Source organism: Ammospiza caudacuta, chromosome 23, assembly GCF_027887145.1.
Source record: "Ammospiza caudacuta isolate bAmmCau1 chromosome 23, bAmmCau1.pri, whole genome shotgun sequence".
Taxonomy (NCBI): Eukaryota; Metazoa; Chordata; class Aves; order Passeriformes; family Passerellidae; genus Ammospiza; species Ammospiza caudacuta.
In genome coordinates, this window is record NC_080615.1 from 2,261,255 (window position 1) to 2,288,177 (window position 26,923).

Genomic DNA, 26,923 nt, shown 5'->3' on the forward strand with positions numbered 1-26,923 from the left:
CCCCTGCAGCTCCTGCCCTGCCCCAGGTGAGGGATTTACCCCAGCAGGAGGGGGGTGCAGCTGTGGTCACACAGGGGAGGATTCACCTGGGGAACAATGACAGTGTCACAGGACAGCAGGCAGTGTGAGCCATGGATGAGTTCATGGAATATCACTCCTTCCTCATCTCCTGCATCACCCATGGGCAGGCTGGGATTCACAGAAATACTCCCTCATCCTTTGAAAGGGATGTGCCAGGGCATTTCAGCTGCCAGATCGATCCCTGGCTTCTCCCAGAGGTTCCAGTGCTGTCCCTGCTGGATTTGCTCAGGCTGTGGATGCCCACAGGTAGAAGGCACAGGCTGGATTCACAGGCTCCCCAGAGCACAGCCCCTGTGGCAGGGGCAGAGTCCAAGGAACAGCTCAGCACAGCTCACTCCCACTGTCCAGAGGCTCCTTGTTCCAGCAGCTCTCTCTGGGGATGCCAAGAGTTTGCATCTTTTGTTTGGGACAGTTTTTCCTGGACTGGCCAAAATGGACAAGCAGCTCGCCTGGCACTGACCAGTAAATCCTCTGTACAGCTCCAGCCTGGGCTCCAGAGGTGTGGAAATAAAACCATCACTGTCCCAGGCCTCTGTCAAGGAACCACCTTTGACTTCTGCTTGAAAGAGCAACAGATTTCAGGGATTTCTGAACCTGACTCAGGGGCATATTTCCTCCTTTCTATCCCTCTTTTCCTATCCTTTCATTCCTCCTTTCTTCCACCCCTCTTTTCTTTTGAAATTTGCTGCTTTTTGGTGTAAAGCCCCATTTTAATTTGTTGTTGTTGAGTGAAGGAAGAACAGACACTAGGATCATGCCTGTGGCCCCCTCTTACAGAGGGAACAGCCAGCTCCTCCAAACTTGCATCTGCCTGTGCTTCCATCCCGCTCTCAGGGATGCCTCGGGAGGAGGGAAACTCCTGAGAGAGGCTGCAGAACGGCCAGAAGGATGGCAAGGATGGGGGGTTTGCCCCAGCCAGGTACAGGCAGGCAGGAGGGGGATGCTGGGGCAGAAGGAGCCGCAGATCCCACTAGAGGGCTCACACGGGGAGCTCCTCCCTGCAGGCACCAGAGCGGGTCCCTTGCCTTGGGCTGGCACAGCCCCGGGACAAACACCTTGGGGACCCCGAACCTTGGCGGGATTTTCATGCTCTGGAGCAAAAGAAACATCAAATCACAGAACCCAGAGGGGTTTGGACTGGAAGGACCCTTCAAACCCATTCAATGCCAGCCCTGCCATGGGCAGGGACAACTCCCGTTGTCTCAGGGTGCTCCAAGCCCTGTCCAGCCTGGCCTTGGGCACTGCCAGGGATGCAGGGACAGCCACAGCTGCTCTGGGATGTCTCTGCAGAACAGGGGCTGTGAATCCAGCCTGTGCCTTCTACCTACCTGTGGGCATCCACAGCCTGAGCAAATCCAGCAGGGACAGCCACTGGAACCTCTGGGAGAAGCCAGGGATTGATCTGGCAGCTGAAATGCCCTGTCTCTGCAGAACAGCTCCAAAGCATCCCCAAATTTCATTATTCCAGCTGGACAAAACCCGTGCCACAGCTGGGAGTGCCCACGGAAGTTTGCCCACATCCATCAGCACAGAACTTTCTTTCACATTTGAAGATCTGACACATTTTGTATTATTTTTAAAAATTCACTCACTGAGTTTAGCTGCAAATGCACATTAGGGGAAACTCAGTAAATACAGTCAAGATCTGGAATTCATTTTGAATTTATGTAAAATATACGGAAAATTTTATTAATAATATTGGTTGTAAATTGGGCTAAACTTTACCCAGCATTCATCTAAACAATCCTCCTCCCCCTTATTCAGTAAAATTTCAAATGTGACTTTTTCTTTTTTTTATTTTGTTTTGGTTTTTAAAAATGATTTTAACTGGGTTTTGCTCTGAGCAAGGTGCTGTCTGAGGGCAAGGGCAGATTTTGAGGCCAGAACCTGCCTCAGGGTCTGATAACAGTAGAGGAGTTCATGACATTTCTACATCTGAATGTTGCAATAAAGCAGAATTCCCACCTTCTCTCCTAAAACACTGATGCCTGCCTGGGCATCTCCTTCAGGCAGTCAGGATGCACTTATCTGGAAAATTCTTTCCAGTTTGAGGACAAACCAAGGGATCCTGGCATGAATAGAGAGCTGGGTGGGCTTTCCATGCTGGTTAGCACTTGGAGAGATCCTTCTGCCACCCTGCTGAGGACCAAACACCCCCACAACACCTTCAGCCCTGCTCCTGAGGGAAGAGCAAAGCCAGGCAGTGTCCCTGCTGTCCCCTGGCACTGCCAGTCCCTGGAGCTGTCCCTGGCAGGGCACACAACCCCAGCCCTGAGCACTCCCTGGTGACAGCACAGCCAGGCTGGGCCTGCTGGGGGCAGCTGCAGCTCGGGGAGAGGACACCTGAGAGCAAGAGAGCAGAGCCAGGGGGGCACTGGGTGTTGGACAGCCTGCAGCTGGAGCTAGCTGGGATTGGGGTTGGGGTTGGCATTGGGGTCGGGGTTGGAATTGGCATTGGGGTTGGGATTGGCATTGGGGTCAGGGTTGGGATTGGCATTGGAATTGGGATTGGCATTGGCATTGGGGTTGGGATTGGCATTGGCATTGGGGTTGGGATCGGCACTGTCATTGGGGTTGGGGTTGGCATTGGGGTTGGGGTTGGGATTGGCATTGCGGTTGGGATTGTCCCCTTGCACGTGTGTGGGGTTGGCCAGGAAGCTGATGGGCAGGGGAATGAGTTATTGGAGTGGCCCAGCCCATCCACACAGACTGGGATGGACATGCAGGGCAGGGAGGAGGGGATGGAGGATGGAGGGAATGTTCTCCTGTCCTGGGTGCCCTGGAGCTCCCATGCTAAGGACTTATCCAGAGGCAGGCTGGGAGCTCTGGCAGTGCATGGCCCTGACATTCACAGCAGCCTTTTCTTCTCTCCTGACAGGGGGTTACCTCTCTTTAGGGACACTGAGCACATATTTTATGTCCAAGAACCTGGAGTCTTGAGCAAGTCGTTGATGAAGAATTTCCTGTTTGCCCAGAACCACCACACTCCAGGGGCCTTCTCCATGGCTCCCTGGACTCCTACAGCTGCTCATGAATCAGTTTGTCCAGGCAGAGCTATTTCCCTTTTTTCTGAGCAAAGGAGGAAACGGCTACACAGGAATAACCACAGAGGGCCAGCCCAGGATGTTTCATTCCAGAGCACACAGAGCACTCGAATTTGGGTGTACAAGTACAGGTACACTCAGGATGATACAGAGCCTGTGCTTACAGGACCTGCAGAGCCCTGACATGTGTGGTTTATGGCAGCTCAGGGGATGTGGAGGGCTCCTTTTCCCTGCCAGATTTCCCTGGGATAGAGGAGTGGAAAGAGAGGAACCTCTCTGTGTGCGTGGGTCTGGCACCGGGAGAGTGAGCAACTGCAGCAACCACAGAATCCCAGGATGGTTTGGGTTGGGAGGGACCTTAAAGCTCATCCCATCTCATCCCATCCCATCCCATCCCATCCCATCCCATCCCATCCCCTGCCATGGGCAGGGACACCTCCGCTGCCCTAGCTTGGTCCAAGCCCCAGCCTTGATTTGGGCAGCCTGGCAATGCTGCAAAGGCTCCTTCCTCCTTTTCCTGAGAAAACCATCCTTGGTAGCCAAAGGTAACTGCCATGATTATCAAAACCCCAAGCACTTTCAAGATCCATCCTTCTCTCTGTGTTATGCTTTTTCAGGAAATAACTCATTTTCCCACATTTCACCCCAGTTCTGAGATTGGGAACACAGTGCAAATACCCTCAGGGATTTCATGGAGTCAAGAAATGCCAGTGAGGTACAGCAGGGTGAGATGGAGTTCAGCCTGCAAATGATCCCCACAAGAGAGCAACTGCCACACAGGCCTTTATCTGAGGGCAAAATCAGCATCTACTGTACACTCATGAAGGAAAAACACCATGCTGCTGTTTGATGTCTATAACAGCATCATCTCTCTGTAGAGGGGCAAGGCTGCTTTCTGTTTGCAACTCTGTGCTCTGCTGTGTTCTCAGAAACCAGGAAAATGTGCTGCTAAATTCACCCTAAAGTAGAAAAACCCTTGAGAGTTTCACCATGAAACACTACAAATGCAAAGATGTTTGTGACTTAGAAATTCAAACTACATTTAAAATTAACATGAACTCTAAAAGCTTCTGCTAAAAACCAAAAGTGTATCTATATTATACCTATATTTAAAATTGAAAAATAAACTGAAATTTTTGCACTTAAAATTATGTTCAGAAAGTGAAATTTGTTTCCAGGCTGTGGACTTGTAGTAATGTTTCTAAAAGGGGCCACCTGGGCTGCTATAACAAAATGTTGGAACCCTGGATGCTGAGAATTTCAGACTTTCTGTGCTGACAGGCACTGACCCCCAGGAGAACACTGCATTGACCTGAGGCCATGGAGGAGCTTCCAAAATGGAATGATAGCACAGGGATTGTGGGTGTGGGGTTTGGATAGAAGTGTGTGATATCACAGGGTGGAAAACTTAGAGTTTAAGGGTTTAGAATATAGTCATATATATAAGGCAAGATGGAGGTTTTAGAGCAGAGGCTGGTTCTTCTTCTTCCTCTTCTTCTCCATGGGTTTGGGTGGTTTTGTGTAATTGGATAGAAAAGTCCACATTGCAGGGCACAGGTGATTAGTTACTGGGTTAAAAGTAAAAGTAATTTAGGTCTTATTTCTTAATTGGACAGTTTATCCTTAAAAGACCTTGTAGAGAGGGATATGGGGCCATTTTTTACCTTGCTAGAGTGAAGTGCTAAGAACTCACAGCTTGTGAGACTGTAACATAGATAAAATCTAATAAACATCTGAGTCCAAACAAAAAATAACATCTCAGATTTAGTCCCAGCCTTAGCAGAAAAGAAGCAAAGAATCCATTAACAAAATGTTTTCAGGCCATTCAATTTCTCATTGACAAGGGAAAGGATTCACCTCTAGACACAAATGACAGGGGCTGGGCTGTGCTTTGGCTGTGAGCTGGGCAGGTTAGAATATCCCCTGGCACCCTCTGGGGTGCACACAATGAACCTTCTCCAACGGCTCCTGAATTCCCTGTGTCACCTCTATCCACTCAGAAGGGGTGGGCACAATTTTTTTTTTTTTTTTTTTTTTTTTTTTTTTTTTTTTATTGCAACTAATTATTCCAAGTCTGCAATGTGGACTTTTCTGTTTAATTACAAAATACTACTTAAGCTTATGAAGAAGAAGGTGAAGAAGAATAATGTGTTTTTGTTTTAAAACTTTTATCTTGTTTTATATCTACTACTATATTTTAAAACCCTAAGTTTTTTACTTTGTGATATTATATACTTTTAATTAATGATACACTTGTAATTTTAGTGTTATCAATTCATTTTGGAAGGGTTTTTTATGGCTTCAGTTTAAATGCACTGTTCTTCTGGGAGTCAGAGTCTGTTAGCACAGAAAGCCTAAAATTCTCAGCATCCAGAACGCCAACAGGCACAGGTCTTTGGTTTTGTTCCACCTTGCAGACTCCCATAAAGGATCTCAGCCTCCTCCCTTCTCCACAGAATTCACAGAGTCACAGAATCACTGGGTTGGAAGAGACCTTCAAGATCACTGAGACCAACCCAGCCCCAACACCTCAACTCAACCCTGGCACCCAGTGCCACATCCAGGCTTTGTTAAACACACCCAGGGATGGGGACTCCACCACCTCCCCAGGCAGCTACTCCAGGACTTTATTACCCTCGTAAAAAACTTTTCCCTGATATCCACCCTGTATTTCCCTTGGTGCAGCTTGAGACATCAGAAAGCTTTCCATTTCAAGAAGTTTGCTTACAGCCTGGTAGAGCACAAATAAAAGGTGTCCTCCAGGGAAGCCCTGGCAGCCCAGCAGTGCAGCTTTCACTGCTTCATTGGCAGAAACTCTGATTATTGCTGCATGTTCCCTCTGTGAGCCCCTGGAACCACAGCCCATCCATGGGGTGCTGAAGTCAGAGGTGAAATGTGGGATTTCCAGCACGAGCTCTGCCCTGGCAGTCTCATGCCCAGTCCGTGCAGTGTCCATGGAGACTGGGAGGGGCACATCCTGCAGGACTGCATGAGCAGGGTGCTCAGGCTGTTCAAAATGAGTCACAAAAGAAGGAATTGCAGGAGAGTGGGACATGGTCCTGCGCAAATGGACAGTGAGTGCTTTGCCTTCGTTTGGGCACAGGGTTTGGATTCGGGCACTGCATTCAATGATCCCTGTGGGTTCCTCCCATGCTGGGATTCCGTGTTTAAGACTGTAAGTGTGGAAAGGCTCTGTCCTTACCTGGATCCGTTCATGTGGTCATACTCCCGTTTGACACTGACCCTCACGGGCTGGTTGATCCACTCCTGCTGGGGGGGCAGGGGGTTGATCTTGTGGGGCTGCCCGAAGTCGGGGCTGCCGGAGGCCGTCATGTCCTTGGGGAGCTGCGCGGCCGCGCCGTACGTGGGGTCGAACAGGGACTGGTCGTCGCTCACCACCGACAGAGCCTCCTGGGGAGAGACAGAACCAGCCCTCAGAGCTGTGACTAAAGCAGCAACTGCCCTCTGCTTCTCCCTCTGAGCTGGGAGCACCTGCAGGGCCCCACAGCTGCCCTGCACTGGCTGCCACCGCCACCTGTCCGAGGAGCAGGGGCCCGGGCTCCAGGAGCCCCTCTGCAAACCAGGGGTTACTCTGCTCTGCTGCCATTCCCATCTGCCAGGGGCAATCAGAGCCTTTGGGGTCCAGGAGCCCCTATGCAAACCAGGGGTTACTCTGCTCTGCTCTGCTGCCATTTCCACCTGCCAGGGGCAATCAGAGCCTTTGGGGTCCAGGAGCCCCTATGCAAACATGGGGTTACTCTGCTCTGCTCTGCTGCCATTCCCACCTGCCAGGGGCAATCAGAGCCTTTGGGGTCCAGGAGCCCCTATGCAAACCAGGGCTTGCTCTGCTCTGCTTTGCTGGCTGCTGGCTTTGGGTGGGAGCAGTGTTCAGCTTCACTGGAGCTCTGCAAACAGCAGAGGAGCTGCTGGGGCTGTTACCTCACGGGGGCTGTGTCACCTCACGGGGGCTGTGTCACCCCACAGGGGCTGTGTCACCCCACAGGGGCTGTGTGACCCCAATGCTCGCTGTGAGCAGTTCAGCCCCAGCCCCAGTGACCGACCTGCCCACCTGCTGCCCTGCTGCCCCAAAGCCAACTGGTGCGTAGGGAAACACCTCTGGAGTGGCACGGGAAGATCTCTATGTCTCCTTTCTGAGGGTTTGTGTGCAGTTTGTGTTTTGAGGTTGCTGCTGAAGGAGAAGCAGGCAGAGCAGGTCACAGTTATGGGTGTTTGTGGTAGGGGAAAAAATGCATTACTTTACACTTTTTGTTTATTTGTGGGAAATGAAGGGCTGTGTGTTACCCAACTGTGCATTTCAAGAAATGCTTAAAAACAGGAAATTGTTATCCCCTTTTTTTTTTTAATTCCTCCCCCCCCCTTTTGCTGAAACTCCAAATATTGACAAAAAGCTCTGGCTATCAATTTCCTTGTGTGGATGTGCTCGGGTTTTCCAAGCGGGGAGTGCCGGGCTCCTGATGGCTTTGGCACGGCCCTGCCTGACTCAAAGTGCATCTGGCAAGGGCTGCCTGCTCTGGAGGGAGCTCAGCTAACCACACACAACACAGCTGCCTTTATGAGTGGCAGGGCAGAAACCGAAGGAGGAACCTCCCGCACTGAAACCTCCCCCACTTTCATGTGAGCTGATGGAGCAGACTCCAAAACAAAGCTACACTCACCTACTCTGGGCTCTTAGTGCTCAAAAGCCACCCAGCAGTGGTGTGTGGGCTGCAGAGGCTCACTGAACACACAGCTGAAACCTGGGGTGTGCTAACACCCATGCTCAACATTCACAGTGCACAGCCTCAACAGGGAGCTTCTAAAAATAATTATTTATTGCTTTCTCCCCGCCCCCTTCCCCCAAGTAGTTGTTTCAGAGGTTTGTTTTGTAAATTCTTCCATAATCAAGGAGGGAAACAGAAATTTTGACAGCTTAGAGAAGTGCAGCTCCTGGAATGACATGAGAATCTAAGCACAAATCAGATACCAGCAGGCTCATGATATTGTCACAGAAAACACCAGTAATTCAGTCTGCTGGGTAAACACAAAAATCCCCCTCAAGTTAACCCACTTAAAGAGAGTCAGGCCTACAAAAAACAGTGCTTTTCTATCTCTGATCTCAGATCATGTAACAAACCCAAACAAGACAAAGTGGCCTAGAATTGGAGTGGGCCTGGCTAAGCTTGAATTCAGAGGAGCCCTCAAACATCTGCGTAAATCCTGCTGAAGTTCCAGCACTTGCTGCACTTTGTGGCCAATGTCTCACACTGGTTAGAGCCACTAAACAGCAAAAAGGAGTTTTACCCCACACTGCCCAGTGGTGGCTGGAGAAAGGAGCTCACACTGTGTTCAACCTTTCCTGCAGCTTTTCCTTGGTGGATTCACAACCTTTCAAAAATACCCCTCCCCTTTTCAGCTTTAGAGTAAGGGAGGGAGTTTAAGGTGTCCCTGGGAAGGATTGGTGTGAATTGTGTCAGAAACCCCTCAAAGGGCTAGCTTCATCTCCCTAACTTTGCCTGTGCAGGAAGGTACAAGAACAAGAGATGGTTCAGTCATAAAGGGGAGCAAAGCCTTCCCATCAGAGCTCAGGATTTGCTGCTCTTCTGAATCACTGAGGTCAGGATTCACTCCAGGCAGGGGTTCCCAAAAGACACATTTTCTGCAGGCCTCTACTTCCTCACAGTCCAGAAGGGTGTCAGGTTTCCCACCTGAGGTGATGGGTGAACCCCACACTGCACTGCAGGACTGGCTTAGGGCCCTCTAGATCGAGTCTCAGCTGGGCAGAGACAAGGGAAATGTGAGTACCACTGCAAATTCATCAGATAAATATTTTGCATGTTTGGGTTTGGAGATTTCCAGTCTAAAATCATACTCTAAAAACATAGAAAAATTGGGTTTTGTTTTTGGGAAACGATATCTGGGAAAATAATGATAATGAGACTTATCCCACAAAATCAGGGTGAGAGGTTGCTCACAAGATTTTTACTGGCAATTCGGCAGGACCTATGCAGGGGTTGCAAGGTTCTTCTGAATTCAAGCTCAGTTAGGCACACTTAATTCCAGGCTGCTTGTTCTGCCTAAAGACATTTTCTTCTGAAGAAATTTTCTGGTGGTAAAAAAATTGGAAAGCAGGGATCTCTCTGGCTGTCCCAAAAACCCCCAAACTTATCAACACTCCACAGAATAACCCTGGACCAAGACCCTGGGGCTGCACAAAGTACAACTTTACGTATACAAGCAAGTACACACTGCTCTGTGACACAGAGTGTGTGGCAGAGAGCCTCCTCAGATAAGGATCTTCCTTGAAAGACAGAGGATGCTGTGAAAGGCAGTGGCTGCTCAGAGCTGCCTGCATGCAACTGGTGTTAACTGGGACAGCAGTAACCTCACTGGGGCACTGGGATGGAGCTCTGCCGTGTGCTGCATGAGCAGCTTCATCCTGAAAACAGGAGGAGAAATCTGAATGCTCCGGCTGCTCTTGGCAGCTCCTGGGGCAGGAGTGGTTCGAGCTAAACCCGAGCTGGTGGCAGCACAGGCTCAGCCCCAGGGGAGCTGCGCCACCAGGCAGATGGGGAGAGATAGGGCTGGTGACACCTGCTCGGTTGCAGGGGCACAGCACAGCAGTGCTGGTGACATGCAAGGCAGGTCGGGTGGCACTGAGCCAGCCCTGCTGCCACCAGCTCAGCTCTGTGCCCACATCCAGCTCAGAAAAAACACAGGGGCAAGCAGCATGCAGCCTTGGTTGGTGGGGATCCTGGGCAGGGCCAGGACTGCCTGGGGCTCGGGCCAGCGCTCCGGGAAGGGGCAGGGCCCGGCATCAGCTGTAGGGATGGGCACCGCCCTCCCTGTGCCCGCTGAGGGCTCCGCTGCCCGGCAGAGCTGCCAAGGGCCGTGGGCTCTGCTCTCCGGCGGAGCTGGCCCGGGGGCTGTGGGCTCTGCTCCCCGGCAGAGCTGCCCGGGGGCTGTGGGATCCGCTGCCCGGCAGAGCTGCCCGGGGGCTGTGGGCTCCGCTCCCCGGCGGAGCTGCCCGGGGGTTGCGGGCTCTGCACCCCGGCAGAGCTGCCAGGCCCGGCCTGCTCAGGGGGATTGCCTGAGGCACAGAGCGGCAGCTCCCTGAAACACCGAGCTTCTCATCCCTGGAATCGAGAGCTGCTCAGTATTTGGGACTGGGAAAGCACTCCGAGGTGTGCAGGTGCCAACGCTGCCTGCCCAGACGGGCACAGCCTGCCAGGTCCTCCCACGGCGCTGCCTCGGCCTGTGGCCTAGGGCTGGCCAGCCTGAGGCCGAGACAGGGGCTGTGTGTGCTACTCTGGCATACCTGTTACATTATAGTGCCTCTGGGAATAGGCTGGCCTCAGTTTTTCCAGGTTTTAATCACATTCCTGGCATAAATGTTGCCGTGGCAGCTCGTCCAGCTCCCTGGGCAGCCCAGCCCCAGCCCCTGCGGGACAGCCCACCAGTGGCTGCCCCAAAGGAGGAGCTGGCACTCACTCTTGCATCCCTCAGGCAGGAATCTGTGGTGTGCCTCTTATTTATACAGCAGTTTCTAGTTGTAAGAGAGTGAATTATCAGGTTTGCCTTTATTTGGATGAGCCATCCTGACCCAGGTCCCAGGTATGAGGGGGACACAACAGGAGGCACAGTTTGGCCTTGGCCCTGAGGGCAGGAACAGCCGGTCTGACATTCTGGGAGGGCTGGCAAGCCACCAGTGCTTCAACCAAGTTTTCCTGATCTCCTTGCAAAGGGAGATGACACCCACACTTTAGCTAAGGTTTGACTTAATGAATTGAACAGGACATTTGAGACAGGAGAAAGCCCAGGGGAACAAGGGCTGGTGAGGTGAGTAGTCAGTGCTGTCACCCCAGGTGTCCCAAATAACCGAGGTGTGCAATGTATGTGCAATGAGATTTCACTGAACATCAACATTTAGCTCTCTACAACACAATCATTTTTCTGGCCATAACCACATTTAAAAGGTATTACTAAAGATCAAAGCTTCATCCTCCTCCACAAAGGCTTTCTTAGAAGAGACGACAGTGCTGAGTACCTGAACCATTGTGCCATGGAGCAATGACTCCACTGCTAGAGATGTGGCTGTTTTCTTTCCTTTTTCCCTCTCCCGAAAATTTCACCACTCCTGGTCCTGTGAGAAAAATCACTCCTGAAATATTTTTGTAAAGAGAATGTTGCCAACACAGACCTGAAGAGCCCAGACCTAATGATGTAACCAAAATCCAAGGTCTGCCAGTGTCACACACGGCCCAGGGTTTGCTCCGAGGAGCAACCCTGGAGTAGAGATGACTTTGGCACTGCAGTGTTACAAGTCAGCATTTCTGCTGCCAGCATCTCATACGAGCACAGAGATAACATCAGACTTACAAGAAAATGAGTCAAATAAGAAATTCAAAAGGAGCAAGGTCTGTGCTGGTTGTGGGGCAGCACATTAGGGAGCATCGGGCACTGGATTGGAAGACAGAGTGTTCTCATCCCTGCCCTCGATCTTTGGGAGCATTCCCCTCTCCCTGCCTCCCCCTCCTCTGTTGCCCTGTAGTGTGCACACTGTGGGGCCCTGAGCCCCGGCCAGTGCTCTCTCTGGGACACACACAGGAATCCTTTGGGCACGCTCTCAGATTTCCACTCTTCCCTTGCTCCCAATCAAACCAAGAATTCCCTCTGCAGCTTTTCCAGACCACTTTTCCTGAGGCTTGCTCCTGCTATTCCACCTTCCTTAGAGGATGTGATTGGGGCAGAGACTCCCCAGAACTCCTCCTAGAAAACTGTAATCATGAACATTTGATTGCCAACAACCTCAACCCAATCTTGTACCCTTCACAATCCACTGAAGTCTTGCTTAGGAGCGTCTCCTGGCTGCAGCTGGAGATCCATCATCCCCCTGGTGAGTGCAGCAGGATGTCACTTGTCACTTCAAGGTGCCCTGTTCTTCCCCCTGCTACCCACCTGCAGCACTGCCCAGTGTCCCCCACTGTGCTGCTCACAGCATTTCCCCACTGCTGCTGGTGGGGCTGGGACATGCCAGCTACTGGAATCCCTGCCCAGAGCTGGCTCAGCCCCAGCCCCAGGAGGGATGGGGTGAGATGCAGGCTGCTGTCACAGAGGCATGGAAGGGTTTGGTTTGCAGGGACCTTAAAGCTCCTCCTGTTCCACCTCCTGCCAAGGGCAGGGATACCTTCCCCTATCCCAGGCTGCTCCAAGCCCCTTTCCCTGCTGCAGCAGCACTCAGGGTTAAGATGGCAGTAACCCTTTAACACTGTGTCCAAGTCTCTGCAGATCTGAGGATTTCTGTGGGTATAAAGGAGGGGTTTCATTCATTAATTTTGGGGCATCCCACACGGCAGGTTTTGCCCCAGTCTGCACTGGAGACTTGCTCAGAGCCACAGAGCAGGACAGTGACCTGGACAAAGAGCCACCCACTCAGCCCAGGCTGCCTTTTCTTCCCTTTCCTCCCCCTTCCTTCTCTTTCCACCCAGGCTACTCCATCCAAGGGTACCTTGGCAGCCTTGGAACACACCATAATTCCTTCACAATTTAAATGTCTGCAAAACCACAACATGGTAACTCATGTTAGGGGGAAATAAAGCAGGAGTAAGAGCAGCAGAAACAGCAAAAGCACTGAAAGCCACCAAAATCATGCTGAAATTGCTCAAAATTGGGGCAAAATGATTTGGCAAAACTCATCAGAAGGAAAAAACATCTTTATCTTTTGGGCGTTATTTTTATGGTCACTATTCCCATGAAATTTCATATCAAGTGGGTAAAAGAAGGCTGCTAAAATCAATGCTCTATTATTTTCATCTCAAGATCCCCAAAAGCAGACTCAAAAAGGATAAAAATATAAATCATTCTTCTGTACTTCACTTCTCAGTAAAGCACTTTACTTCAGGCACACTTTTATAGGATCTGGACCAAAGACTTTTTTTTCCTCCGTCTAGACTTCACATTAATGGTTTCAGGGCCTATTTTGGTTTGTTTCCAGCCAACTGGGAATAACCAGGTGACAGTTTCTCTTTCCCAGCAAGTTGCTGCATTAAGCATAATGATAAGGAGGCTTAAACCAGGCCTGGAACTGTGGGAAATCCCCAGGAAAAGGCTCTGTGAGGTCTCAGCACAGGCCCAGGAACGGAGGTAGAATTTAAAAAGAACCTGCCCAAATTATCTCTGTGGCCCCTTGACCTCTGGAAAGTAAATGTGGTGAAAGCTGAGGCTGAAGGGACCATCCCATCACCCTGAAATCCTGGATTGTGCTGCAGCTCTTCCCTTGGAACATGAGCAGCAGCAGCTGTGCCTGGAGCAGGAACAGCCCTGTCAGCCCCCAGCTGGCTCATCCCATCCCTGGGCTGTGAACAGGGAGCTCCCCAGGCACTCCTGCCCTCCCTCCCCAGGGTCCCCACCCTGCTGGGACTGACACTGGATGGGGTGTGTGTCTGCTGGGACAAAGCACAGCTTCTGGCTGCCCTTCCCAGAGAACTCCCTGGCTTCTGTTCCCTGTCTGGCTCTGCCAACGAGGACACGAAACAGTTCAGGATGAGGCCAGAGTGAAACCTGTCCTGAGTGCTGGAAGTTTACCTTAGGCATGGCTTGGGCCAGGTTTCTTACCTTGGCAGGTAAATTCACTGCATCACCAGAAATCTGGCATCTGATAAAAGCCAGAAAATGGCTCTAACTGGGATGGACAGTCCTGAGCTGGAGATTTTCCCAGGAGCCTGAAGTGATACAGAACTCAAAAGGATTCACCTCTATGGATTAACCAGCCTGACTCTACTCAGGCTGAGGACTGTTCATGATCTCACAAGATCTTTTCCAAGCCGTGTCATGTTCCCAGAAAATCAATCAGCCTTTGCCAGGTATTAACACTCCCCTCAGTCACTTTCCTGTGCTGGTATCTCCACTCCTCTGTGCCCACCGCTTTTCTCCTCCAAAGCTGTATCCCCTTCTCACTGAGACTGACACTATTGGGTGATTTCTTCCCAGGGCTGAGCGCTCAAATCCACCCAGCTCTAGCTCACCTTCCTTTTCATTTCATTTCTCTGTCTCCTCACGCTTCTAAAATAATTGCCTTGCTCTGAGCAGATGTGTTTGTAAACAGAGACACATGGACCTAACTGGGAACATGCAACCTTCAGTAAATATTATTGTAGCATTTTTATGGTCTTCTCTGCTGAAGAAACAGGGAGGGAAACTGCAAGATGGTTTCAGAGTCTGGCTTGCTGACAAACCCCAAGAATCCCAGAGCACAAATGCAGAAATGCTGTGCTGACCTCAGCTCTGTCCTGGAGCACCCTGTGCCCAGCCCCTCGCCTTGATGTGCTGCCAGAGGCTCTTCCCAGGGGCCAGTATTCCATCAGGACTTTGCAGACTGACCCAGCACTGTGTCAGGGGAGCTGAGCTCACCCTGAGCTGCATCTGCCACTGCAGGGTTGTCACCTTGTCCCTCAAAACTGAGCTTCTGGGGGGTATTTTTACTTGTGTCAGAAACTGAGATTGTGACAATCCTGCTGGTTTTGTTTCCAACATGCAGAGATAAATTGAAGCTTTTCAATATAAATAATTTGCCCTAAAAAGGAAAACAACAAATGGAGAAGCCTCAAAATGCTGGGGGTTTGTTATGAGAGAAGGTTTGTCCCATCTCTGGGCTTCCTCTCAGGCTGCCTTTGGAAAAGGACAGAAAGCAGAGTCTTAAAAGCATGAAGGAATAGGTGCAAACCATGAAACCTTATCTTTTCTCTTTGGGTTCCTACTGCCAAAGCACTGGAAACTGTAAAAAGAGCATTCTCCCAGGAATTCAAGAGGTGGGAGGGGGCAGCTTCGGGAGACACAAATATTTCAGGTTGTGACTCAAGGCTCCAACAGTGCCCATTCATTATTTTTATTCCACTTTGATACCATTGTCCCCGGTACATTCACAAGCCCGTGCCGTATCCTGTTTTGTTCCCTGACACCGCTCCCTGCACAATCGCAGGAAGCCCATCAGGAAGCGGCCATCGGGGGCTGCTTTGTTTCCATCCACAGAGAACAAAACAAGCTCCTGCAGCCCGAGATGACTTATCCCAGACTGAGGAAAAACAACAGCATGAAAGGATCCCAGCAGCATCTCCAGGAGCGAGCACAGCCTGCGCTGCTCCCTGGGCCAGGAGCCTGCAGCACCTCAGCAGCTCTCGAGGGAATGCTCAGCTAAAAGGAAGTATGAGGAATAATCCATCACTGACACCTACAGTGCAGAGTGAAGGTCTGGACACTCTGTGGGGGAAAACACAAGTCCAACATAATCCTGCAGCTGAATCCAAAATGAAATGTGCCTTGGGTTTTCCAGTCTGAGGGCTTGAGTCTATTTGTGTCCTGAGCCCTGAGCCAGGTTAAATCTGAGCTCAGGCTCTGGGTGCCCAAGATATCCCAAGCACAAGCTTGGGGTTTGAGCCCAGAGCTGGGTTTGGGTTAAATCTGAGTTCAGGCTCTGGGCGCCCAAGACATCCAGAGCACAAACTCGGGGTTTGAGGCCAGAGCAGGTTCCTTGGGCTGGGTCAGGGCCTGCATCCCACAGAGCCCAGAGATAAGAGGAGTGGGGGGAGGTGGTCCAGGACTCACAGGAACCTGTTTGTTCCCCAAGGAACACATGCATGCTCCTGATCCAGCACTGGGAGTCTGATCTCTGCCTCTGCAGCAGACAAATGGCTCTGACTGGGATGGACAGGTCGTGACAGAGAGATTCCCAAAGAGCCTGCAGTCACACAAATCACACTCCCATTTCCAGGTGCTGGGAGCCACAGTCCATGAATACCTCTCAAATATCAGGTTTAAATCTCCTGATTGGCCCAGGTTTGCATTTCCCTGTCCCTGGGCACACTCGGGTGCCCCTGTGCAGCACTGCAGCCTCTGCTGGCTCCTGACCCACACCCCAGCTGCTTTGCTGAGCCTGGCAGTGGAGCTGAGGGCTGCCACCCTGCTGGGATGGCAGGATCTGTGTTTTCCTTGTGCACTGAGCCCAGCCCCTGTGGCTCCAGTGAGGGGATTGTTTCTGCCTACGCCTATAGCAAAAGCAGAGATTTTGTGAACAAGCCTGCCCGTGGCATTCCAAGGAAAACAGCTCAGCAGCATTACACTGAGATATTTTCTTTGTCAATCTCCATCGAGATATTTGAACAGGAAAACCCAGTTTACACCAGTGGAAATTCCCAGGAGCTTTTGATTTCTTTACAAAGGAACACCAATGTTTTAACTATGGTGCAAGAGGAAGGTCCTGGAAGGATTCAGGGATTGCCATCACATCTACCTCTTGGACAAAAAGGCTGAATCTCATCCTGGCATCTGGGCTGGAGCCCAAAGTTAACATTACCATGCAAAAAGGAGTTGACAAGGTGCTGTTCCTGCTCCTGATATCAAACGTGGCAGAGCAAAGACCACCCCACCAACAGGTCCAGGGAGCTGCAGCAGGGAAAGAGCCTCTGCTGCATAAACAAAGTGAAGCTCTTGCTGAGGACAAACATTCCTACTAAATAAACACATCCAAGGCCTTCTCTGGTGTTACAGCTACACGAACCAGGCTTGAATCAGCAAGAATCTACAAGAGCCAGGCAGTGAATACTGGCTCCTGGCTCACCCAACAGCAGATATGAGAGTAAAACTGAAAAAAGGGCTCTTTACAGCTGTATTAATGTCCCCATGCCTCAGTTTCCCTGTCTGTGTGATGCTGCCCCCCAAAGAGTTCAGATTTTGCAAATCCCTTGTCCTTGGAGAAGGAGGCCACAGAACAGCCAAGTGTTATCCCAGGAGTAGGATTGATAGACAAAGCAAAACTGACTTTCCTCTGAGAATGAGCAAAAAACCCTCTCCAAAATTTCTTATCAGTGACCATTAACAGAAAGGCTGTTGGCTTTATCAGAGTGGTACTGAGAAGGGCTTTGAGCCTGGCTCAGATAAGTGAGGTCCCTTGGCACCTCAAGAAGTCCCAGAACCACAGAATGCTCCAAGTCTGTGCCCAGGGATAGTTTTCCATGCCTGGGAGATGCAGTGTCTGGCGCTGCAGGGTCTATGGGCGAGCCCCTGGCAGGGATTTTGGATGTTCTGCTGCAGGGGGGGGGGCAGACCAGAGCTGCAGCAGAGGCTCCTGGTGGGTTTGGGAGGGGCTGGGAGCCAGGGCTGCCAGGAGGCAAATCCCAGCCTGGAGCCTGCTCAGTGCTGTGGCTTTGGCCAGGTCACTCAGCTCTACATCCTTCTCCTTCTCTTTCACCCTGTCCCCAAGGGCCAGTTTGGGGCTGATTCTGCAGGTTTCTGCCATCCCCAGGACCCCTGCTCAGACCTCTGTGGGACTCACGTTATCCCTCAGCAGATCCCCACCTGTACAATCAATGTGACGGCTTTGTCCTGGTTTATTTTGCTGTATTTTAAATGAAAATCATTAGCTCTGAGTGGATAACTGTAGTAGGGGCTGTCAAGTTCTGTCACAGCAATGATCCCAAAGATCAAAGCCACCATCTCAGATGAAGCTGTTCCAGTAATTTTGCAGCCTGGGAACCAACACAAAGCACCCAAACACTGCTCCAAGTCATTGTGTCAGTGAAACTAAACAAAGATTAAACCCCAGGTTGTCCCCAAAGCTCTCTCTCCTATAGAGCAGAGGATCTGCCTTTCCCCCTGCACTTTGGGGTGTTTTCTGAGCTGACTGCAGAGCAGAGGATCTGCCTTTCCCCCTGCCCTTTGGGGTGTTTTCTGAGCTGACTGCAAAGTGTCTTCCTTGTGCTGGAGAGTTTCTTACACTCAGCCTGGGCTCAGTAACACAAATAAGAAGCAGAACCCTCGGCACATCTCCATGTTCTTAGCAGAGCTGATAGTGCTGCTCTTATCTCCAGCAGGGCAAGTCCCCTGAGCTGTGTTGAGAAGCCTTTTATCAGATGCAGTGCAAGGAGAGTTCTCTCTGAGATGTAGCTCTGCAGCTTTGGCAGCAAACTGGGGCTTCTGAGTGAAGCTCCTCTGGTTTTGTTTAGTGTTGGGGTGAGGGAGCAGGACAAGGTCCTGTTTGTGGGGCTGGCAAGACAGGGCTGCTCCTTGGCCTTCCCGAAACAACTCCCCACTCCCTGAGCCAGAGGAAAGCCCTGTCAGAAACGGCTTAACGATCTTCTAATATTTCCCTGCAATTAAAGGGCACATCTGTCTTGCAGACCCTGTCCTCCTCTGCTAAAGCACAGACATGAACTAAACAGTCTGTGGTGTCGGGCCGGGGTAACAAAGGGGCCCATTCATAACACAGCACTCGGCCACTTTGTGTGTGTGAAGTGAGGGAGAGTTTGCATTTGGAGAATAACCTGTGCTGGAGCACAGGAGACTTCTGCTCTCATAAATCAATCAGCTTTCCCTGCTAATAACCCAGGCTGCCCCCAGCCCTGCCCGCAGTGAGCAGCACACCCTGCAGAGAGCCAGCTCTGTGCCAGGGCTGGGGATTGAACAGGCTGCCAGAGCTCTGACTGAACAGGGCTGGCACAACTGGTACCAAACGGGTTCCTCAAGGCAAGGGGACAAGGGGCCATCCCAGCCCAAGGAATTCAGGGGCACCTCTGTGACCTGAGCTGTGCCAGTCCTGGGCTGGCATTTCACACTGTCCCTGTGGCTGGGTCACTGCCAGGGGTGGCCCTGCTCTTGTCTTGGCAGGAGAACGGGAGCACTGCACAGCAAACAAAACCAAACCAAACCAGACAAAACCAAACCAAACCAAACCAGACAAAACCAAACTGAACCAAACCAAACTAAACCAAACCCAACCAGACAAAATCAAACTGAACCAAACCAAGCCCAACCAGATAAAACCAAACCAAACCAAACCAAAGCAAACCAAACCAAACCAGACAAAACCAAACCAAACCAAGCCCAACCAGACAGAACCAAACCAAACCAAATCAAACCAAACCAAAACAAACCAAACCAAACCAGACAAAACCAAACTGAACCAAACCAAACCAGATGAAACCAAACCAAACCAAATCAGACCAAACCAAACCACACCAAACCAGACCAGACCAGACCAAACCAGACCAGACCAGACCAGACCAGACCAAACCAAACTGAACCAAACCAAACCAAACCAGACCAAACCAGACCAAACTGAACTAAACCAAATCAGATTGAACCAAACGAAACCAGACCAAACCAGACCAAACTGAACTGAACCAAGCCAGACCGAATCAAACCAGACCAAACCAACAACCAAGCACCCCTCAAAGACCCATTCCTGATTTTAGTGAAACTGAGGGCTTAAACCCAAAGAAAATCAATTGGGGCACACCTTGGAGAGTCCTAAGCCAAGGCCAGGTTCTGCCCTGGCTGGGACTGTCAGGCAGTCCCTGCAGGTTAATCCAGGTGCAGTGTTTAACATTCATTTGTAAATGCCTTGGGAACAGGCTCTTAGGGTTTTTTTCTCTTTTCTGAGCCCAGCACCTTGGTCATGGGCTGTATCTCTGTCTCTTAGAGCTCTCCCCATACAAACAAACATAGTTCACACCTCAGCATACCTCATTTCCTCAGCTTTCAAGCAAGCAGGAAATGGCCAGGAAGCAGCCACAAGATGGTCCTGTGGTTTCAATACTACAGTGACATTTGGGAAATGAGGGCTCATTTACTATCTCGGCAGCCAAGTTGTTTGTTCAGCTCTAGCCAAAGATTTTGTGTAAAATGAGGGGTAAAAAGGGTGTCAAGGCCATGGGGTAAGGGATGGAAAAGTCCAGAATGTGGTGGGAGATCCTTGTCATATCCTGAGAAAATTCTGGAGGCTGGAGGAAAATTTTCAATCCTAATGTTGGACAGAAGGTCAAAACAATTATACAGAGAATTCCACCTTAAATTAACCAAAGTTTGCTTTGGATATTCTGAGTGTTCCATTGCAGTTTTAACTTTTGCAGTTGCCTTAAAATATTGCAATTGGTTTCCAACTAAAGTGGAGTTTCAAAGGAAGCCTTGAAAAACCTGAGAAGGCACCAGGTAGGGCAGCCTGTCAGAACTCAGCCTTTCCAGGGAACAGGAGGGCTTGGATCCATTTGCATCTTTCTGAGGAAAAGACACCACGTAGGAAAAGGTCAGACTGTATCTCACAGGACTCTCCTGTGTCTGTCCTTGGTACAAACACAGTGAATTCTGTCACAGCCTTTGGGGACAGGGCCAAATTAAGGCTCCCCATGCCAGCACAGCCACTGGGAGCTCTGTCTTTGCCTTTGGGGTGATGTGTGAACCTCCAGCCTTCCCTGCAACTCTGTGTGTATTTGTGTGCTTTGTGTGACTGCAAGAATGATTCCAACTCACACAGGATCTGTCCTGGAAAACTTCCAATAGCCAAGCAGTTGGAATCTGTAGACTTTTAATTGTATTTTAAATACTTTATACAAATACTAAAGAAGCAATTGGATGCTTAGAAATAATTTAAGAAAATCTGTTTTGCTTTTGGCTCTGGCTGATGCCATTTGGCTGCACAGGTACCTCAATATCAATAACATTTGGCATTTTGATATCATGGTGACTCAAACTACCTCATATTCTTATCCTGGCAGGACTCTGGAGGTCTCAGAGAGACCAAAGGAAAAGTGGATCCTCCTGGGATACCTGGCACAGACTGCTCTGAGCAGCTCTTGCAACCCGAGCTGAGTTTTCTGGGGGTCTGATTTTCCTCAGCACTCAGGGAGCTCAGTGGGGCCCCTTTGAAGACACAGGTTCTCCCTGGCTGGGAAGGTCCTACAGGAACATCCAAGGGAGGAAGCAGGAGTGCCTCCTCTTACAGTCACCTTCCTCATCAGCATCCCCTGGGAGTGATTTCAGCAATTCAGCAGTGCCTCCCTGGGGCTGCCCTGCCTCTTCCTGGGGGTCTGAGGTGAGGGTGATGATGGAATTTCTCTTCCATGGGGACAACAAAGAGATCCCAAACATTGCTTCAGATGATGCTTATAGGGTTGTCAGTAAAAAAATCAGTCCCTCACAAAGAACAAAGCTTTGAAAGAACCTGGGGCCTGGTTGGGGACTTGCTGACAAAACACCTGATGGAGCTACTACAAAACAAGGGGAAGAGGGAAAATGGGTAAAGCAGTACAAAATTAGAATTGCAGAGTCACAGCAGGGTTTGGGCTGGAATGTCCTTAAAGCCCATCCAGTCCCACCCCTGCCATGGGCAGGGACACCTTCCACTGTCCCAGGGTGCCCCAAGCCCTGCCCAACCTGGCCTTGGGCACTGCCTGACCTGGCCTTGGGCACTGCCAGGGGTGTGGGGAGGAAGGGGTTGAGAATAGGAGTCAGCTCCCAAGAGAAGCTGGTGGGGCAAAACCTTCTGTTGGTCACATCCTAATGCCACAGATAAATGCAGGTTTGGGGGAGCACAGGCTGTGGAGATCAAGATCATTTTACCTGTCTTACACTGATGTAATCACTGATGTTTTACTGTCCCCTCCTCCTCCATGTCACCACACACAGAACATGTTTGGGAATGCCAGGGGGCCTCAGGGTTAACCAGGGACACAACTTTTTCAGTGTCATCAAGGAAAAATGTTGGTGGGGACTGTTCAACATGTCAAAATATTGCCTGCCCCTCTCTCACACACTCAAGGTCACCCTTAGGGGCAGATTTCACGCTGCTTTTCTCATCTCTGAACAACTTTTCTGTAACACAGTCACAGGAGGCCCAAGAACATCACTCTCTGGGGGTCACACAGCACAACTGCAGCAAAATTGGGCTGAGAGCACAAGGATTTGGGTTCCCAGGGCAGTGCCTCAGGTGCTGTGCCACAGTGGGATGTGCAAACAAGGGTTTTCTTCAGGGGCATCTTTGAAAGGGAAAATCTGAATTAGGCATGCAAGTACATTTTACCCTTCATTTCAACCCTCTCAGATCCTACTCTGTGCCTTCACTCAGCCCATATAAAATACACAGAGGTGAAGCATCAAGCAGCCAGAGCAGGGACAGAACATTCTGTTTCTGTTTCATTCATTAGGCCTTTTCTCCCCAGCCTTGCCTGCAATTCCCATTTCCTTGCCTCTCACAGCACACACCCACTCTGCTTCACTGCCTTGCAATCACAGGGAAACTGGTTTACAGTGAGCTTTTAAAAGAATATTCTGCTTCTGAGCATTCCTGCCTGTTTTTGTGGGCAGGAGCAAAGGGATCAGTGGGGCCCTGGTTCCTTCCCCACTGGGGCAGTTCCAGTCTGTCCATGATCTGAAAAATTCCCTTCCCATTTTCTCATGTACACTGAGGGAACAATTTCTAATTTCTGGAGTTTCATAAAGATGGGATTGACTCTGTGATTAGAACCAACGACAAACACAGATCCAACCTCAATAAGTCTGGGCAATGTAAATCTGGGTTTGTTTTTCACTTTGGGAAGGGAGTTTTAAAGACTCAAACAGGATAGTATCTTCCTTGGATGTGCCCAAGTTATCTTTAATGTATGACCCGAAGTTTTTAGCTCTATTTGGGTAGAAAGCCTAAGCCAAGTATTTATAACCCAGGCTTTCAGTTCATTCTGTTTAGCAAAAAAGGACATTGCCAACACTATTTTAAAAAAAATTTTAAAAATAATTAGTGGTTTGAATGAAACTGCTGAGCTAAAAATTCTGTTGTTGCAAGAACTTTCAATCTGGTTCTCTAAAGACTTAATTCATACATGAGGATCCAGGGCCCTCCCCTCAATTTGTTTCCTTTCTCCTTGAGGTATTTCTGTGATTAACAAGCAGATGGGAGTGTGACTTTTGCTTGCATTTTCACTGAAATAACAAATCCATTTAAACCACAAAATGCAGCAAATATCAAGCATAAAACAAGCCAGGAGGAGTTTGCATTTCTGCTTCTCTCAGTTCAGGTTTTAACGTGCTTGATTTCCTTTGACAGTCAAAATTAAGAATGGGTATAAATTGAAATAGCCTGGGATAGAAATGTGGATGAATGTGACAAACCATGGCATAGGATCCCTGAATGTTTGAGTTTGGAGACCTTAAAAATCATCTTGTTCTGCCCCATGGGCAGGGGCACCTTCCACTATTCCAGGTTACCCCAAGCCACATCCAACCTGGCTTGAGACACTTTCAGGGATGGGGAGTGTATATTAAAGTGTAATTAAGTATTGAAGTGTCATTAATTGAACTGTAATTAAGTGCATATAGACATTCAAGTCAACTTATCACAATAGCAGGAGATTTTACCATTTTGCTGCCCTGAATTCCTTCCATAAAGAATATTCCTGGTTCATTGAGGATGAACATTCAGCTCAGTGGCACAAACCCCACAGTGGCTGATTTGAAGCAGAAAAAGCCATTTTCAGTGGAGCACAGAGCAGGGGACGTGTGTGTGACTGTGTGGACTCAGTCACACCCTCAGCCAGACACAAACCCTGTGCAAGCTGCAGAAAGAACAACAGGAAATGGCCGGGGGTATTTATAGCAGGATTGTGTTTATCCTGAAGTGATGTTTGCACAGATTATGATGAAGCTTTTCGTGGGAGAGGACACAGCTTGTGTCAGCTGGAGTTTTGCATGCACCCCATGTGCTCCTGGCAGACTCCCTCATCCCCTCGGCTTTCCTTGGCCTTTTCCAGCTTTGCTGAGCACCAGGAGTCCCCCCTATCCCCCTCTCTGAGTGAGCCCTGGTACCACTGGGGTTAGCCCAAAACTTGGCTTCTGCAGGTTTGCAAATCCCCCCTGAGATGGCACGAGAGGAAAACAACCTCTCACACGTCAGTGTCCCAAGTCACTGAGAAATGCAGGTCCTGCTGCAGCCACACAAAAGTTCTTCTTACATTTTGGGTCCTATTAACAAAGAAACTGATGGCACAAAATGCCTTTTATCAGAGCTCATCTCTGCAGGTCCTGCTGCAGCCACAAAAAATTTCTTCTCACATTTTGGATCCTATTAATAAAGAAATTGATGGCACAAAATGCCTCTTATCAGAGCTCAGCTCTACAGCACAGACTCCTCCTTTCCTGCAGTTCTCTTGGGGGATAATTTCTGTGTCCTTTATTTTCAGATGGGGTATTGAAACACCTCCCCATTTATCCCTTTTTCTAGGGAAGGCATCCAACAAGAAGTAATAATTTTCACGGACAGATCATCTCCATATCCCCAGCCTCACCTTTGCCATCTCTCTCTGATTTGAACATGTAAATAGACTTTTTCTAATTCATCTAAATTTCCCTGAAGAGGCAAAAAAACCCCTCCAAATATGGGAGGTGAAGTAGATAGGGCAGCAACTTAATATCTCTGTGGGGTAAAGAGCCCTCCACCCTCCCACACAGCCTTGCAAGCACACATCCATCTCTGCTGAGCAGTTTATCTCAGGCACAGATATGGAATGGGGAACGCTAAAATAATAGTGATAAAAAGTGGAACTCGAGCAGCAAAGAACCTGCTATTACTTCATTGTCAGAACAGTTCTTCCTTATCTGAGTCACATCTCCTGAGGTTTGTTCAACTCATGAGCGCTCAGCTCATTTCTCTGTTTACACCCCATGATAACTGAAAACCTTGATTAAAAGCAATCAGAAAAATCCATCATATGACACTGAGACCGTTTGCAGCCTGTGACAGTTATTAGCAAATGTTAACCTTTCCTTTGAGAAAACAGAAGGAAATCCTGCTTTAATTTAGGCTTTCAAAGACCACCCCCCTCTATCTCTGCAGTAAATCAGAGCATCTCCACGAGGCCATTGTTTGCAAATATAATAAGTCCCGGGTTTGTGTGTTTAAAACCAAACAGCGAGAGCAAAGCATCAGGAAGTGCCCGTGAATGGGAGCTGCGGCTCGGGATGGGCGCATTAATTACTGCAATTGAGCCAATGCCCCGTGAATGCCGTGCGAGGCATTATCAGCGCTATTAGAGCTTCATTAGGGCTGCAGGAGCGCGGGCAGCTCCCCGGCTCATTTGCATCCTGCTCTGACAGGTGCTGCTCCAGGTGTCCTATTGTCATCCCGAATTAATAAACATGCTCCCAGCCCTGCTCCTTTCATCGTCTGTGGGAGGGAGGCAAGAATAGAGCCCGATACGGACTGTCGGGGGGGCAGAACAACCTGACCTCATCTCCCAAAAAGCCTTTCGCTGGGGCTCTGCCAGGTTTCATTTCGAGGTGGTGAGCTCGTACCTGTCAGGGCTCCCATCCTTGTGCCGGCTGAGGCAGGACTGACACCGGCCGTGCTCTGCCCAGGGCTTCTTCCTCCATCCTACAAATCAGTGGGGCTTGAGGCTCCCCCAAATGTGTCCTCTCATATCTCCTTTATAAACTCATCCTTGTCCATCCCTGACCCCCAGGTTCTACCTGACCCTCCCTTGCCAGTTCATCACTCACACACTAAAATTATACTCCTAAAGCCATCCTGCTGTGGGTTTTTACACGTTTATTCATGGCAGGTGCTGATGAGTCTTAGTAGGATGCACACAGCAAGCCACAAGGGGCTTTGCTTTCCAGTCCAATGCTTTAATTGAACATAACCTTAATTGAACATGGAATTGTATTTATAACTGGCTTTTCAAACTTTTTAGGATATCATTTCAAGCTCTTCCCTGCAATCTTAAGAAATTCGGTCCTATTAAATAAAAGGTGATGTTCTTATGCAGTTGGAGCAGAATTCAGGCTTTCCAGATGAAAACCAAATCCCACAAGAGCTGGCAGCAGCACTGCCATGTCACCCAGTGTCCCTCTTTCCATCCTTCTGCAGCAGCCAGTTGACCCCACACTGTCCCTTCTCTGGCTTTTCTGTGTTCCCTGATTTCCCAGAGCCTCCCTGGCCATGTGGTGTCCAGATCCCATCACAGCAGGGCTTTGTGCTGGGCCCAGCTCAGTACCAGGGGAGCAGTGTCTGCAGGGGCCTTGGTGGCTGCTGTCACCTGCCTGATGGCTCCCATCAGCTCCTCATGCTCCTCAAGCTCTTCTGGCAAACAGGGAATGCACTCCAGCCTCATCCCAGGGCTCTCTGTGCCTTGGGGGGTGCAGAAGCTTCATTGAATCTGCAATATTGCTGTCCATAAAAAACCACAAACTCCAGGCTGTCCTCATTGCCTTTACTAAGGTAACAATTGAAGCTCCCGCTGTTAATGAGCAAAGGATATTCCTGAATGTCCTAATATTCCAGAAATTCATCCCACCCTGCGTCACTCCGCTGAGGTACAACCAGAGGGAGGAAGCCTGGGCTGCAGGGCACCTTTCTCAGCTCCTGCACTAACAAATGTCCTTGTCCTAGTGAGATAAAAAGCACTTCTCTAAAACACACTAATTCATGCCCAGAAGAGCAGGTGAGTGACTATCGGAGGACCAGGTCCTCCACGCTTCAGGTTGCCTGCCTGGCTCACCTTTTTATTTAACCTGGCCATCTTTTTATACAACTTGGCCATCTTTTAATTTACTTTGTGCGTATTTTTATTTAGGATCTGCATCTTTCTGTTTAGCTTGTGCATTTTTTTGTATAACTTGTGTATCTTTTTATATAACTTCAGCACCTTTCATTTGCCTTCTGCATCTTTTTGTTTAGCCTTTAGTGCATCCTTTCTCTTTGAGTGATAAAGCAACAGCCTCCCACACCTGCACTCACTCTTGTACTGCCCCCGTACCCAGGCAGGGCTCTGAGCTTGCTCAAAAACCAAAACTCATTTCAAGTGCCTTTTTTTCACCCCTTTGTCTTTTAAGAACCAGCTTGTCACAAATGGCACTCACTAAATGACTGTCCAGGCAGACACAAAGGTGCAGCAGAGGAGGAAAGGCCCCGTCAGGTGCTGCAGAAGAGCCCCCAGTTCTATGGAGCATTGAGAGACAAGAGCTGTTCCTTGTTGTTGCAGCCT

General features: G+C 49.7%; 1 protein-coding gene across 2 annotated transcripts in view; it reads right to left on the reverse strand.

Annotated features, from left to right (window-relative positions):
• The window catches only part of FLI1 (Fli-1 proto-oncogene, ETS transcription factor), a 92,574-nt gene that overhangs the window by 36,171 nt on the left and 29,480 nt on the right, over positions 1–26,923 (reverse strand). For both annotated transcript variants that reach the window (XM_058819023.1, XM_058819024.1), the window contains one exon: positions 6,328–6,536. In XM_058819023.1, the coding sequence (XP_058675006.1) occupies positions 6,328–6,536 (209 nt within the window). The remainder of the gene's footprint in view (positions 1–6,327; positions 6,537–26,923) is intronic.